The sequence below is a fragment of the Sinocyclocheilus anshuiensis genome, unplaced genomic scaffold (genome assembly GCF_001515605.1).
Source record: "Sinocyclocheilus anshuiensis isolate Anshui unplaced genomic scaffold, SAMN03320099.WGS_v1.1 scaffold1079, whole genome shotgun sequence".
NCBI lineage: Eukaryota > Metazoa > Chordata > Actinopteri > Cypriniformes > Cyprinidae > Sinocyclocheilus > Sinocyclocheilus anshuiensis.
The window spans coordinates 1,036,938-1,050,418 of NW_015548207.1; the positions used below are offsets into that span (position 1 = coordinate 1,036,938).

Consider the following 13,481-nt stretch of genomic DNA (forward strand, 5'->3'; position numbering starts at 1 on the left):
GCTTGTAAGATCTCGTCTATTAGCTTTGAGGCCATTTATATGGTAGAACACCTTTAAAAGTTGGCTAAATAAACGTTAAGCACCTCTACACATTTCAAATTTACAATCGTGATCTTCTAACAAAACAGATTAAGAAGACTGAGGACTTGTCTTGAGAACTACACAGATTTGTGTCCAAATCCACCAGAAAATCCACTAGAATGAGAATGTCCCTTCCCCAGATACCAACTAAACTGATTAGCAACATCATTTAACCTGCAAAGTATGCAGTAAAGTAAAGGCTTTCGGCTATTTAAAATAAAGCACCAACAGGAAATACTCAAAATGTCCAGTTTCAAATTTCTTAATAAATGTTACAGGTTTTCTTGTGCACGAATCAATGTTTTTCATAAAACTTATTCCACAACTTTTCTGCTGATGTAACCAAAAACATGTTGGCACTGATATGATACTGATCAATATCAATCCTACTTTTAATGATCCAATCAAATCATGCTGAATAAAATCCACACCCATTATTTCACTTTCACCCTAAAATATATGACACAACCATAATTAAATGGCTACTGGTTTTATTTGGAATGATTTTTCGGTGCGAATCCCTCCAACTGCCCGCCACCATTCTGAAACACAACGCCTGCTTTTCATGACCCAATCATGGACACAATCAAGTCCTTATTTCCTGTTCTTTCACTCAGCGATTCATCACATAACTGTTAAATGAAATGCATTGCGAATGCTGTTTCAAGTAGTCCTTAGTAAGGGAAACAGGGAGTGAATGTATGAAGGAGAAACAGAGCAAAGGAAGGAGGAAGTGAAATAGCCCCACTGGTAACATCAACCACTTTATTTGCATCACTACATCGTGCTCGCCTGTGGCTGAACAAGACCATTCGTGCTGGATTAGTACCACACCAGAGCCGTTTGATTGGTCACGGTCCACAGGCTGGAGACCGTCGAGTGTTTGTTTGTCTGCCAGAGTGATTCGCATGTGCGCACACAAACGATTCTGTAATCTCTTTGTTGTCTGGTTAAACAATTAGCCCTGTAAGCAAAAGAGTCGCTTCATACGTCTGATTCTCCATCCTCTGCGAAGGGCTGAAGGCCATGTTTGGGTACAGCTTCTGAGTTTTGAAGTCACCTGATCTTCTAACTCTTGGGAACATTTTTTCTAAAACCGCAGCAAAGAACCACCGATATATTAAAATCCGCCACGCTGCCTGCATACCGCTATAATGCAACGTATCTGTGTTGTGTGCTTTCCGTTCCCTGAATCCTGGATGCTAAAGGACAGTGGTTGGGAGGGTGAAGGGCACTGGCTGTGTCCACAAGGCTCAGCTGACTTCCTGTCCCCAATCCCTGTCCACTGAGTTGGCGCCAAACATAGGGTCGCAGTGACTCAGTGGGGGTCGCGAGGTTCGTACGCCACAGGTCAGATGAAGTACTCTTTCCTGCTGTCTCTCATGGCACTGTGTAGGTCCAACTCGGCCCGGTATCTGAGTTCTGGCCTGGGCTGGTGATCTTTCTCCTTGACGGAGGCCATCTGCCGGGTACGCTCGTTTCGATGGCGGTACAGGAAGCGGGTCATCACGGCCACGGCACAGAGGGTAATGAGCACCACTGCTGCTATCAAACCTACGAGAGACAGAATAAGTGAGTGGCACTTGTGCCAATGCACAAGGGCGAAAGATTTCCTCATGCAGTTTTCGCAACTGGTTCAAGTTGGTCACAAAGATTTGCCGCGTTGACCAGCAGAAAGCTGCTTGGTTTGAAAGCGACTTATGAGCAATGCTTCATAAACCACCGCTCTCTATCTATGATGGTCAGAGGTGCAGTTACATTTAACACTGTTTGGCGAATTTTCACAGGCAAAATGCAGTAATTTCAGTAGGAATCCACACAATTAGGAGTTTCGCGCGAGGGTGAAAGATATTCCCATGCAGATTTTGCAACGAGTTCAAGTTGGACACAAGGATTTTCCATGTTGACCAACAAAAAGCTGCTTGGTTTGAAAGTGACTCATGAGTTAAGCTTTATAGCTACACTATTGACGATTGACGATGGACCTTTGTTGCCTGTGACATCTTTCGCACCTTCAAAATACCTTACCGAAAGTTGACAGTGTGAATATTCATAAAAGGTTTGATTTTACAGCACGTTTGCCTTAAAAAAATGGAGCAGGAAAGCGGCACCTACCTCCAATTACAGCGGAGTCACTTTGGGCAGCGTTCATAAGTTTCTTCCCTCTACTTCCTGTGTCTGCATGGTCTGTGAATAAAGTTTGTTGTTTGTCCAGGGATTCCATTAATTTTGCCATTTCTTGAAAACATAATGGCACATTTACCAACCTGACAAAGATCTGGATGAAGACTTATCCGCCAGTTCTCCGCAATTTGACTCTACCAGGTTACCGAGAACATTGACCAACGAGCTACCTCGATTCAATATGGCCGCCTTGATAGGAGCCAAATGGTTAAACTGAACTGAAGACAGACAGCCTATGAAGCCTCTGGATCCGGCCTGGAGAACCTCCTCATCTACACCAGCTCGACCTGAGAGAGGCAAGAAGACCGTACCTCAATAGGTTCTTATTTGCCCCAACAACTAGTGCTAAACTAAACTAAACCAAACCAGTGTATGTAGTGCTAAATGAAGGATTCTTGCCCATCAGTCTATCTCAAGGTGACTTGGTGTGGTGAATTAGTCAGTAAAGCACAAGCTCGCATACCCACAGCTTTAATCTTGGAGTTTAATTAAACCACCTACCTGTGACTTTCCCCAATGTCAAAGACCTTATCTTGATCAACTCTTTGTCCGTTGACAGGCTGTATTTCAGATTGGTATCTTTATCAATCTAAGAAGGAGAAGGATACAGAGAGAACGAGAAAGAGATGTGACGTGACATTCGCAAGATTCTACAAATATTTTATTGGTCTGAGACAAAAGCCTCCACGTGTTAATCTGCAAGACTGTGTGAAGAATACTGATGACATCCTTGAGTTTAAGCACTGCTCATAAAGTCTGTGCTACCGGGGTACAAAACTGAAATGTATCATCAGCCATGCACATCAGGGCACTTTATTTAACTCAGACTGAAAACAAATCTGATCTGAGAGGAATGCGATTAATGATGCTATAAATTTCCCTCAGCAGCATTGGGACTAACTCACAAAACATGAGTGGAACTCAACTCCTTTGTGAATTGTCAGTAAAAGCATTCTTATGAAAATTGAAGCATAAATTATTATGATTTTTTTTTGTAATTTATTTAGCAAAACATTCATATGTAAATTGTAACAAGAATGTGTTTTTGTTTAAACTATTCTTATGTAAAGTGCAACACATTTATTCAAAGTAATGCAAATGATTCATAAAAACAATTTTACATAATTTGTAACAAAAATGTGACCTAGACATTAAATATATGTGCAAAATGGTCATAAAAACTATGTAGTGTCGCAAAATACGACTTGCACCTTTGATTAAATGTCTGTATAAATTGTTCATAGAATAATTTTTATCTATTATATTTATTTATTATATATGATATTTTATGCCTAATTTGGTTGTAAAACAATTCATATATAAATTGTTGTATGAATGTTACCAACATCTTTAATTGAATTTCATTGTAATTTGTTCATAAAACAATTCGTACATAAATTGCTGCATGAATGCAAGTCACATCTTCTACTGAATTTCAGTGTAATTCTTTCATAAAACTATTTGTACATAAATTGTTGCATGAATGTGACCCACATCTTTAACTGAATTTCAGTGCAATTCGTTCATATTCGTATGTAAATTGTTGCATGACTGCAACGTCCATCTTTAAAATTGTTTGTAAAACCATTTTTATGTACTTTGTCTTGGTTAGGTTCAATAAATTAAGAAAGTTATTTGTTCAGCTCGTTTCATGAATAAAGACCAATGATTTATAATAACGCTGTTAACATATAACTGTGCAGTAGCTGCCATAACTGGTTAGCAGCTGCTACAAAACTTACCAAAAAAAATGTTCACTTTGAAACATAAATACAACTCACCTGGACGTACATGTCCCTTCCCTCTCTATGAATCTGGACTCTGTGGAGCTCTCCATTGGCCAAATTAAGAGACGTTGGTGTAAAGATGTCAGGCTCTTTCTCTCTGCTCAGCCGATACCAAATCTGCAAACTCCCTGTGGGACGCCAATGAGATGCAAGAAAGGCAGGCAATTTGAGACATAAGTGAGACAGAATCAAGTCAGCACAGCACATTGGATGGCTCATTTCCTTCCCCACTGATGAGGGTAATTGCTAGCTTGACCACTGTTTTGAAATATGAGAAACACAGAAAAGGATGCTCCTCTCCAATCATTACCATCACCATCATTGTAGTAATCATCTACTGACAGTTTGAAGGTAATCGAAAAACAGCTCTGATTGGCCAATATAAAACTGTGATTTGCTACATGCTGTAACACGACAAAATCTTCAATAGAACATTATTATTATACTCTGATAATATAGATTTATAGACTTTATATGAACTAAATTTAGCCAATACCTATAAAAAAAAAAAAATAGTATCATTACCATAATATTCCTTTAAATCTCAAAGTGGTTCTAATTTTCATATATATAACATATATTATACTTCAATTTTAATTAGCATTAATTTAAAGCAGTACAAAAAAATGCTACTATGATGCATGCAAACTATATAATTAACATTATACTATACAATATGCATGAAAGTATGGAAGCCCGTTTCCGCCATTAAATAAAAAATAAAAACATTTTTGGTAATTGCGACTTTTTATCTCACAATTCTGACTTTTTTTCCTCAGAATTGTGTGATATAAACTCGCAATTCTGACTTTTTTTTCTCGGAATTGCGAGTTTATATCTTGCAATTCTGACTTTATAACTCACAATTCTGAGAAAAAATGTCATAATTGCGAGATATGAAATCGCAATTGTGAGAAAAAAAGAAAGTTAGAATTGCGAGTTATAAAGTCAGAATTGCGAGATATAAACTCGCAATTCTGAGAAAAAAAGTCAGAATTGTGAGATAAAAAGTCACAATTACCTTGTTTTATTTTTTATTCATTGGCGGAAACGGGCTTCCATATGACAGTAATGAGAATGAGGTTTTTGCATTAATAATTTTTTTGCACAATAATTAATAATAAAAATGAAGTGAAGTGACGTGTGGTCAAGTATGGTGACCCATACTCAGAATTTGTGCTTTGCATTTAACCCATCCTAGTGCACACACAGTAGTGAACACACACACCGTGAACTCACACCCGGAGCAGTGGGCAGCCATATTGCTGTGGCCCCCGGGGAGCAGTTGGGGGTTCGGTGTCTTGCTCAAATGTCTCACCTCAGTCGTGGTATTGAGGGTGGAAGAGAGCGCTGGTCATTCACTCCCCCCACCTACAATCTCTGCTGGACCTGAGACTTGAACCCGCAACCTTCAGGTTACAAGCCCGACTCTCTAACCATTAGGCCACGACTGCCCCCATAAGCAAAACATTACATTTATTTTTTTAAATCAAAATATAATTTATAATTTTTTATTATTGTATATTAAATATTTCAATTTCAGCTAGCCTAAATGTAACAACGAACACTACTATTATGCATAAAGACTTTATAATTTACATTATACTATATAACATATATGAATATAATGAGGGATTTTTGTGCACTAACAATGTCACTTTTTTGTACAATAGTGAGAAGTGAAAAATTAACTTTAATTTTTTAATTTTTAATTTTTATTATTATTTTGGGATTAAATACAGTATGACCTGAACATGTTCTTGACATGTTTTGTGAGATTCACCCATATTACAGTAAAAATAGAAAGAAAGAAAAAAAGAAAGAAACAGTTAGTACCATTGTGAGCCAGAATAATGGCCATGTACTGCTGATGATAGGTGTTGACTGTCAGAAGCATGGCAGGCGTTTGAGTTGTGAGGAAACTGAAGGCGATGCTCTCTCGTGAATTGCTGCTTTGGGCGAAGATAGCGGAGGACTGACGGCTGTGGTTGTGCATCACAGAAAATGGTTCCTGGAAGGTGTAGGTCACCGAGGACCCGCTTTCAAAGGACACGGAAACTTCTAGAAAGGAAGAAAACACAAAAGCATGAAAATGTTGGTGCAAATGCTTGTGGGCAGATCATAGACACTGATTGGCCGTGTTTTTGTTTCCCTATCATTAATGTGCTGTCGAACACCAAGGACACAATGCTGAATGGACAGAGTGGAAAATGCAGAGGAAATTAATCATTTAAACTTTAAATGAATGCAAAATTATGCTTGGACTGAAACCGACCCCTGGGCATCTCATGGTGTTCATTTACTCATAATATTATCTGAATAGAAACACAATCCCTCTAGAGTCCAATAAAGAAAACGCAAAGCCAAGAACGCAGTCTCATTCACAGAGCGCTGAATGGCTCAGCTGTCTGGCATATCAGGGGATCAAATGTGATAAAGGCTGTATTGACGACAGAGAGGTTTAGCATTGAGCGTGATGGGCAGGGAGGGTCCGCTGGGATTGGTCAGGTTGCAACCCTTTGAGCGAAATTCATCCAAACAACTGGAGTTCATGGTCATGGACTCAAGCCATACTGAGACAGCGAGACAGACAGAGAATAGCAGAACTGCACTGAATATCTCATGTTTTATCCCGCTCAGCTTTGATCAGGTGCAATCTGCGGGCAAAACGTCGTCTTCGGAAATCAAGGTTATCGAGCTCTTAAGCGTCCTCCTTCTGGAAAGCTCTTTGATATACCGTAGAGGAGTTAGGAGGATAACAAAGTTGAAACAAACTGTTTTTGATGAGGAATTGCACCCTTGAACTGCAAGAAAATCTAAAACCTTCTGTCATAAATAGCCACAGACAGATGTGCTGGTCAATATTTGGCCAGTTAGCACCTTACTTTAGTTATGAATATCTCGACTGTTTAAGATCTAATTAGACATTTTATTGTGTATATATTGGTATAATGTTGACCATTGGGCAACCTGCTTTCAAGATATTGTAATTGGCAGTTGAAAAACCTGTTAGCACTAGTACAATAAAATTAAGCACAAATTATTTTTATTTACTTATTATTTTTGTGCCACCACATAGAATTTCTGGGAAACGCTTTGAGAAACAAGCCCGTGGTCTCATAAACTGGCAAAAATCAAGCATTATTCTTCATCAGAATATGTTACATGCAACCTTAATAGCACAATCAACAGTCACAATAAAAACTATGATCATAAGCAATTTGCTTCAAACAAGTTTCTTTCATTAACACACCCTCAACTTGTAAAGTCAGTGCTTAAAATAAATCCTTCCCGCTGGTATTTTACGACATCGTGGTGGTTGTTCAGAAACCAAGCGTACAAACAAACTCAATATTAGCGCAAACGATTTATCAGCAATAATAACGAACCTTTCTTGCAGTTGGGTCCTCCATAGGCTGAGTGTGTGCAGTCACAAATGTAGCCACTGCTCTTCTCGATACATTTCCCCCTGTTGTGACACAAGCTGTTTTGGCTGCTGCAGTGACCCAGGCACCCCGAACTGACCCCAGGGGTCATTTTAGCCCGCTCCTCAAGGTCAAGTGTCATCCCATTGATGCTTAATGACCTGATGCACCCTAGAAATCCTCTCTGCCTCGATGCTGTGCCTCCTGCACAGACAAAAAGCAGTAATTTTTAAAATGGAAGCTATCTTAGCATTAGTACATCAAAATTAACAACAAAAATGGAAAGCTTTGTTAGCGCTAGTACAACAGAATTAAGTGCATTTAGGACAGAATCTTCGTTAGTGGTAGTACAACAAAATTAAGTGGAAAAAAGTTTTATTGGCGCTAGCACAACAAAATTAAGTGTAATCAAAACAAGCATTGTTAGCGCTACTACAACAAAATTAAGCGCAAAAAAGATAAAGCTTTGTTAACGCTAGAACAGCAAAATTAAGCACAAAAAAAGAAAAAGCTTTGTTAGCGCTAGTACAACAAAATTAAGTGCAAAAAATGTAAAGTTTTGTTAGAGCTACTACAACAAAATTAAGTGCAAAAACGAAAAAGCTTTGTTAACGCTAGTACAACAAAATTAAGCACAAAAAAGACAAAGCTTGGTTAACGCTAGTACAACAAAATTAAGCACAAAAAATTTAAAGTTTTGTTAGAGCTACTACAACAAAATTAAGCACAAAAAAGAAAAAGCTTTGTTAGAGCTACTACAACAAAATTAAGCGCAAAAAAGACAAAGCTTTGTTAACGCTAGTACAACAAAATTAAGCACAAAAAAGAAAGTTTTTTTAGCGCTAGTACAACAAAATTAAGCGCAAAAATGTAAAGTTTTGTTAGAGCTACTACAACAAAATTAAGTGCAAAAAAGACAAAGCTTTGTTAGAGCTACTACAACCAAATTAAGCACAAAAAAGACAAAGCTTTGTTAACGCTAGTACAACAAAATTAAGCGCAAAAAAGACAAAGCTTTGTTAACGTTAGTACAACAAAATTAAGCACAAAAAAGACAAAGCTTTGTTAACGCTAGTACAACAAAATTAAGCGCAAAAAAGACAAAGCTTTGTTAACGTTAGTACAACAAAATTAAGCACAAAAAAGACAAAGCTTTGTTAACGCTAGTACAACAAAATTAAGCGCAAAAAAGACAAAGCTTTGTTAACGTTAGTACAACAAAATTAAGCACAAAAAAGACAAAGCTTTGTTAACGCTAGTACAACAAAATTTAGCACAAAAAAACAAAGCTTTGTTAGCGCTAGTACAACAAAATTAAGTGTAATCAAAACAAACTTTGTTAGCACTAGTACAACAAAATCAAGCGCAAAACATGTAAAGTTTTGTTAGAGCTAGTGCAACAAAATTAATTGCAAAAAAGACAAAGCTTTGTTAGCGCGAGTACAACAAAATTAAGTGTAATCAAAACAAGCTTTGTTAGCGCTAGTAAAACAAAATTAAGCGCAAATAAGACAGGAAGATTTTTTAGCGTAAGTAAAATCAAATTAAGTGCAAAAAATGAAAGTTTTATTAGCAGTAGTACAACAAAATTAAGAGTAATTAAGACAAAGCTTTGTTTGAGCTAGTACAACATAATTAAGCACAAAAATTTTAAGTTTTGTTAGAGGTAGTGCAACAAAATTAATTGCAAAAAACACAGAGGTTTGTTAGCGCTGGTACAACAAAATTAAGAGCAAATAAGGCAGGAAGCTTTGTTAGTGTGAGTAAAACTAAATTAAGTGCAAAAAATAGAAAGCCTTGTTAGTGCTGGTACAACAAAATGAAGTCAGCAAACAATAATATAGCAAAAAAAGGGGAAAAAATGAAGAATTAATATGGAAATAATTAGCATGCAAACTCTATTAGCAGCATCTGTGTGGAGGTACAGGGATATTATTCTTTTGCGCCCCGCTGGCACAGAGCTGTCACTCAAGGCGCTGCCTACCAATGAACAGTTGGCTGTTGAGCTGAAGGTGGGTGTGGCCTTCAGATGGAGCCTCCAGGAAGCGCAAGGGCAGCTGGTCCACCTGCAGCGACGCCGCCTTCACATTCCTTTCCGCTCGGACGTAATGCCACTGCTTGTCATTCAGCGGCACGTGAGACTTCACCGTCAGAACCATCGGGCCGTTACCTACATCAAACGTGAAGGTCACGACAGAGGGCGCTGCAGGAATGAGAAGAAAACAATCAATTCATATGCAACAGGAATTTGTGGATGTAATTGTAGGGTTGGGTGATTTGATATTCATATTTAAATTTCATATTTAATCTTAAGTAGCAGAAATTACGCTACACTTTAGTTATCGTAAATCAGTTCAACTGTCCAATTTAATGACTTGTCTCAAATATTTAGATTCTTTATTAAAAGTATGTAGGTAAAAACATTTTTTTTTAGCTCTTATATTAAAATAATCTATTTAGTTGTTTGGTTATAAGTATGGTTCTAAAACAATAATACATAAATATCAAGATATTAAAGTACCATCAAAGGGCTGAAAAAAATTGCAAATAATATTAAAACGTTTATATACATTTAAAATGCATTATGTTTTAAATATATTTATTATTTATTAGTTATATACATTATTTAATAGTTATATTTTTTAAGTTACAAATATAACTTTTTTCAATAATATATTAAAAATGTATATAAAGCATTTTTATATTATATTCAATATTTATTATTATTCAGCACTTTATATTTTTTTATATTTTAGAATTAATTACAAACTATATTGTAATACTTAATTTAAAATAATTAAAAAATAATGTATTACACTTAAATTTTTAAGCCCTTTGATTCAGCCCTTTGATGGTATATTTATTGGTGAATGAATTATTTAAAAAATGTAAATGAAAAATAATAATAGACATTACATATAACATTACAAAGTTTTACATACATTTAAAAAACAATATATACATTTTAAATACATAAAAAAAATATTATTATTATATACTGTATATATATATATATATATATACACTACCTCGGCAATATATTCTGGCAATTTTTAGTGAAAAAAATAGTCCTTATACTTGGGGGAAAATATATAAAATAGATGATGGCAGGCAGTATGATGAAGATGAACAGCCTCAGTGTACTGTGTACAGTAATTACACAGCCGATGGTTTCAACGGCACAGTTCACTAAAACGGCTCTTTCCACTCAAACTGGCTGCGTCCTCTCCTCTTTGCGGCAAATACTAATGACACGGCATGAATATGAGAGGCTTTTACCATTTTATTTTGACATTTGTGTTAACAGAAAAATAATAGTAACAAAAAACATTTTCTTAACCCATCCTCATTTGAAAATTTTGTTAATTCTCATTTTTTGAAAGTCTCGCTCTCAATATAAGGGACTCACCGCTAAGTTCCACTCTAATGAAGTCTTTTGTGCCCAGATTTTCCAGGAAGACTCCGGAGGGAGCCGTGGTTTTGAAATAGAGTGAGATGTCGACACTGAGCTCGGCCTGAAGCATTGGGAAGTGCAGGTAAGACGACTCCTGGTAGAAGGAAGCGGCGTTCCACAAAAACCCTGAGGTAAGAGGAGACCGATTATGGTTTTATTAAAATATTCTTATGTTAAGACTTAATTATGACCTGGAATTTAAGGAGTCTTGTCAGAAATTTAGCTAAACTATATCACTCTTTTATAGCTAAGGTGTGATAGACTGTGTAAGTGAAGACAAGATCTGACTGCAAGTTCTAGATATAACCAATGTTTAAGGTTGTTAAAATTAATGCATTAACACATGGGATTAATAGGACTAATGTGTCAATACACTAACTACAAAAATGTACAATTAAAAAAAGGTTGATTCATTTAATAAACTGACAGCAACAACTGTCGCTCAAACAATAGAAGACAGTGCTGACAACGAGAAGATCATGAATTTGATTCCCAGGATAAGCATTGATAAAATCATAGCTTGCAATACAACTCATTTTGGATAAAAGCATCTGTCAGACTCATAAATGTAAATGTAATAAATTCCGCTTTGCGTCGGGTAGTTCTTGGCCTACACGTCGTGCATTAAAATCGTTTAATTCACAGCTAGCCGTGCATTATCCCTTACTTAATAAACAACAACAACCATCATACAAATTTCTAGGCAATTCAGTCAAAAGTACAAAGGCAGCGCTCTGATATACAGCATTAAAGTTACATAAAATGTAACGTGATGAGATTTTACTCTCAGACAAAACTATTTGCTCTGGAACAAATATATAATAAGACTGCCCATTAGATTTACCCAAAACAAATTATATCTCATGTTTAACCACTATAGAGACATCAGAGCCAGTGGTAAATTCCAGAAGATCTGGCCGAGATGAGGCTGCTCTCGGCGGGTTCATAAGCGTTGAACGGCCGCTGACGCCCTGGAGCTCACATCTCCGAAAACGACGAAGCAGATTTTCAAATAGACATTACTTTTATTAACAAACCACATATTTGAAGTCTAAAGTCTAAGTATATTCTCACTTATTTTTATTTTTTTCTCACTTATTTTTTTAACATTATTATTATCATTATATAAAAAAATAATAGCTATGTACTATTTTAGTAAACTGACAGCAGATACTAAATTTCTTAAAATACAACTAAAAAGTAGGAGGTACCCAAAAGTTTTTAATATGTTAATTACAAAAGTATGGTTCAGAAAAAAAAGAGATTATTTATTTAGTTAATTAGTTAGGAAGTTATTACCTTTCAGAGTTTTATCACAATTAAAAAAAACAAACAAAAAAAAAATTCCTGTCCATCGTGTTACAATTCAGTTGCACATCTGCAGTTTAAAAAGTTTCTAAAGTATGCTAAAATGAGATATGCATGCTTACGTACTGTCCCCGTAGCAGTGCAGAGATCCCACTCTGTAAATGGCTTCAGACCCACTTCGGTTTGTGTCTCCTACCAAGATCTCGGTCACTGGTAAGTGCTCTTTGTAGGACAGCACTCCTGTGTCATTCTCCCTTTTCACAAGCAAACAATAGCTGTTTTTACACGACTGCTCTCACTATCTGCAGCTATTGATACTGTAAACGTGCTGAGATGATATTCAACAGATTACAAACAAAACAACACAAAATCTAATATGAAAGAGCACCAGTGTAGAAACAGGCAAACAATGACAGCTCGTACCATGAGCTGCGGTCAGCGTCACAGTTGCAGAAGTGATTCATATCAATGCAGTTTTCATCCAGACTGCAGGCGCACTGCTGCACCCCGGGGAGAAATCAACCCCAGTACGTCCTTCTCTCTCCTGCCCGGTCCAGCCACCAAGACAAGGGCGTTCCATCTGAAGCAAACACATAAATCCACCCCAGTACGTCCTTCTCTCTCCTGCCCGGTCCAGCCACCAAGACAAGGGCGTTCCATCTGAAGCAAACACATTTCAGACAACACGTTTCTTTATTTTGCCAGTGACTGTGACATGTAACAAAAAACACCTTACGACCAATATAGAAGGTTAATACTGACAGTAATTTACTATTTTTGTGTTATGGCCGATAAACATAATTTCCCCAAAGATATTTTATTAATTACTACACTTACATGTTTCAAGTTAAATCAGGCAAGAAAACATTAGAACATTCAGTAAAAAACTAAAGCTGGCTAATAGTTTAGCAATTTGAAAAATATGAATACAAATATTGCAAACTATTTCTTGCAAATATCCTATCTTTCTACTTTAGGTAGCTTAGGACAATCTATCTATCTATCTATCTAGATAGATAGATAGATAGATATAATAATGTAATATATAGTAATATATAGTATAATAAGATATAGATATATATAGATAGATAGACATAGAAGTCATTTTGACTTTATATTTGATAAATGCAACTTTATTACTTTGTTTTGACTATAAATTTTGCTCTAGTTAAAAAATAATAATAATAAAATGGCATACAAAATGTTTATATTTTATGCTATTATATCCATGCAAAATATTAA

General features: G+C 36.3%; 1 protein-coding gene across 1 annotated transcript in view; it reads right to left on the bottom strand.

Annotated features, from left to right (window-relative positions):
- Window positions 1-370: 370 nt before the first annotated feature.
- Window positions 371-13,481, bottom strand: part of LOC107653604 (contactin-associated protein-like 5) — an 87,499-nt gene continuing 74,388 nt past the window's right edge. The window contains 11 exon segments of the mRNA XM_016440352.1: window positions 371-1,635; window positions 2,197-2,268; window positions 2,349-2,552; window positions 2,767-2,854; window positions 4,047-4,180; window positions 5,889-6,113; window positions 7,442-7,681; window positions 9,462-9,680; window positions 10,887-11,057; window positions 12,366-12,493; window positions 12,663-12,819. Coding sequence (XP_016295838.1) covers window positions 1,433-1,635; window positions 2,197-2,268; window positions 2,349-2,552; window positions 2,767-2,854; window positions 4,047-4,180; window positions 5,889-6,113; window positions 7,442-7,681; window positions 9,462-9,680; window positions 10,887-11,057; window positions 12,366-12,493; window positions 12,663-12,819 — 1,841 coding nt within the window. The 3' untranslated portion in view covers window positions 371-1,432.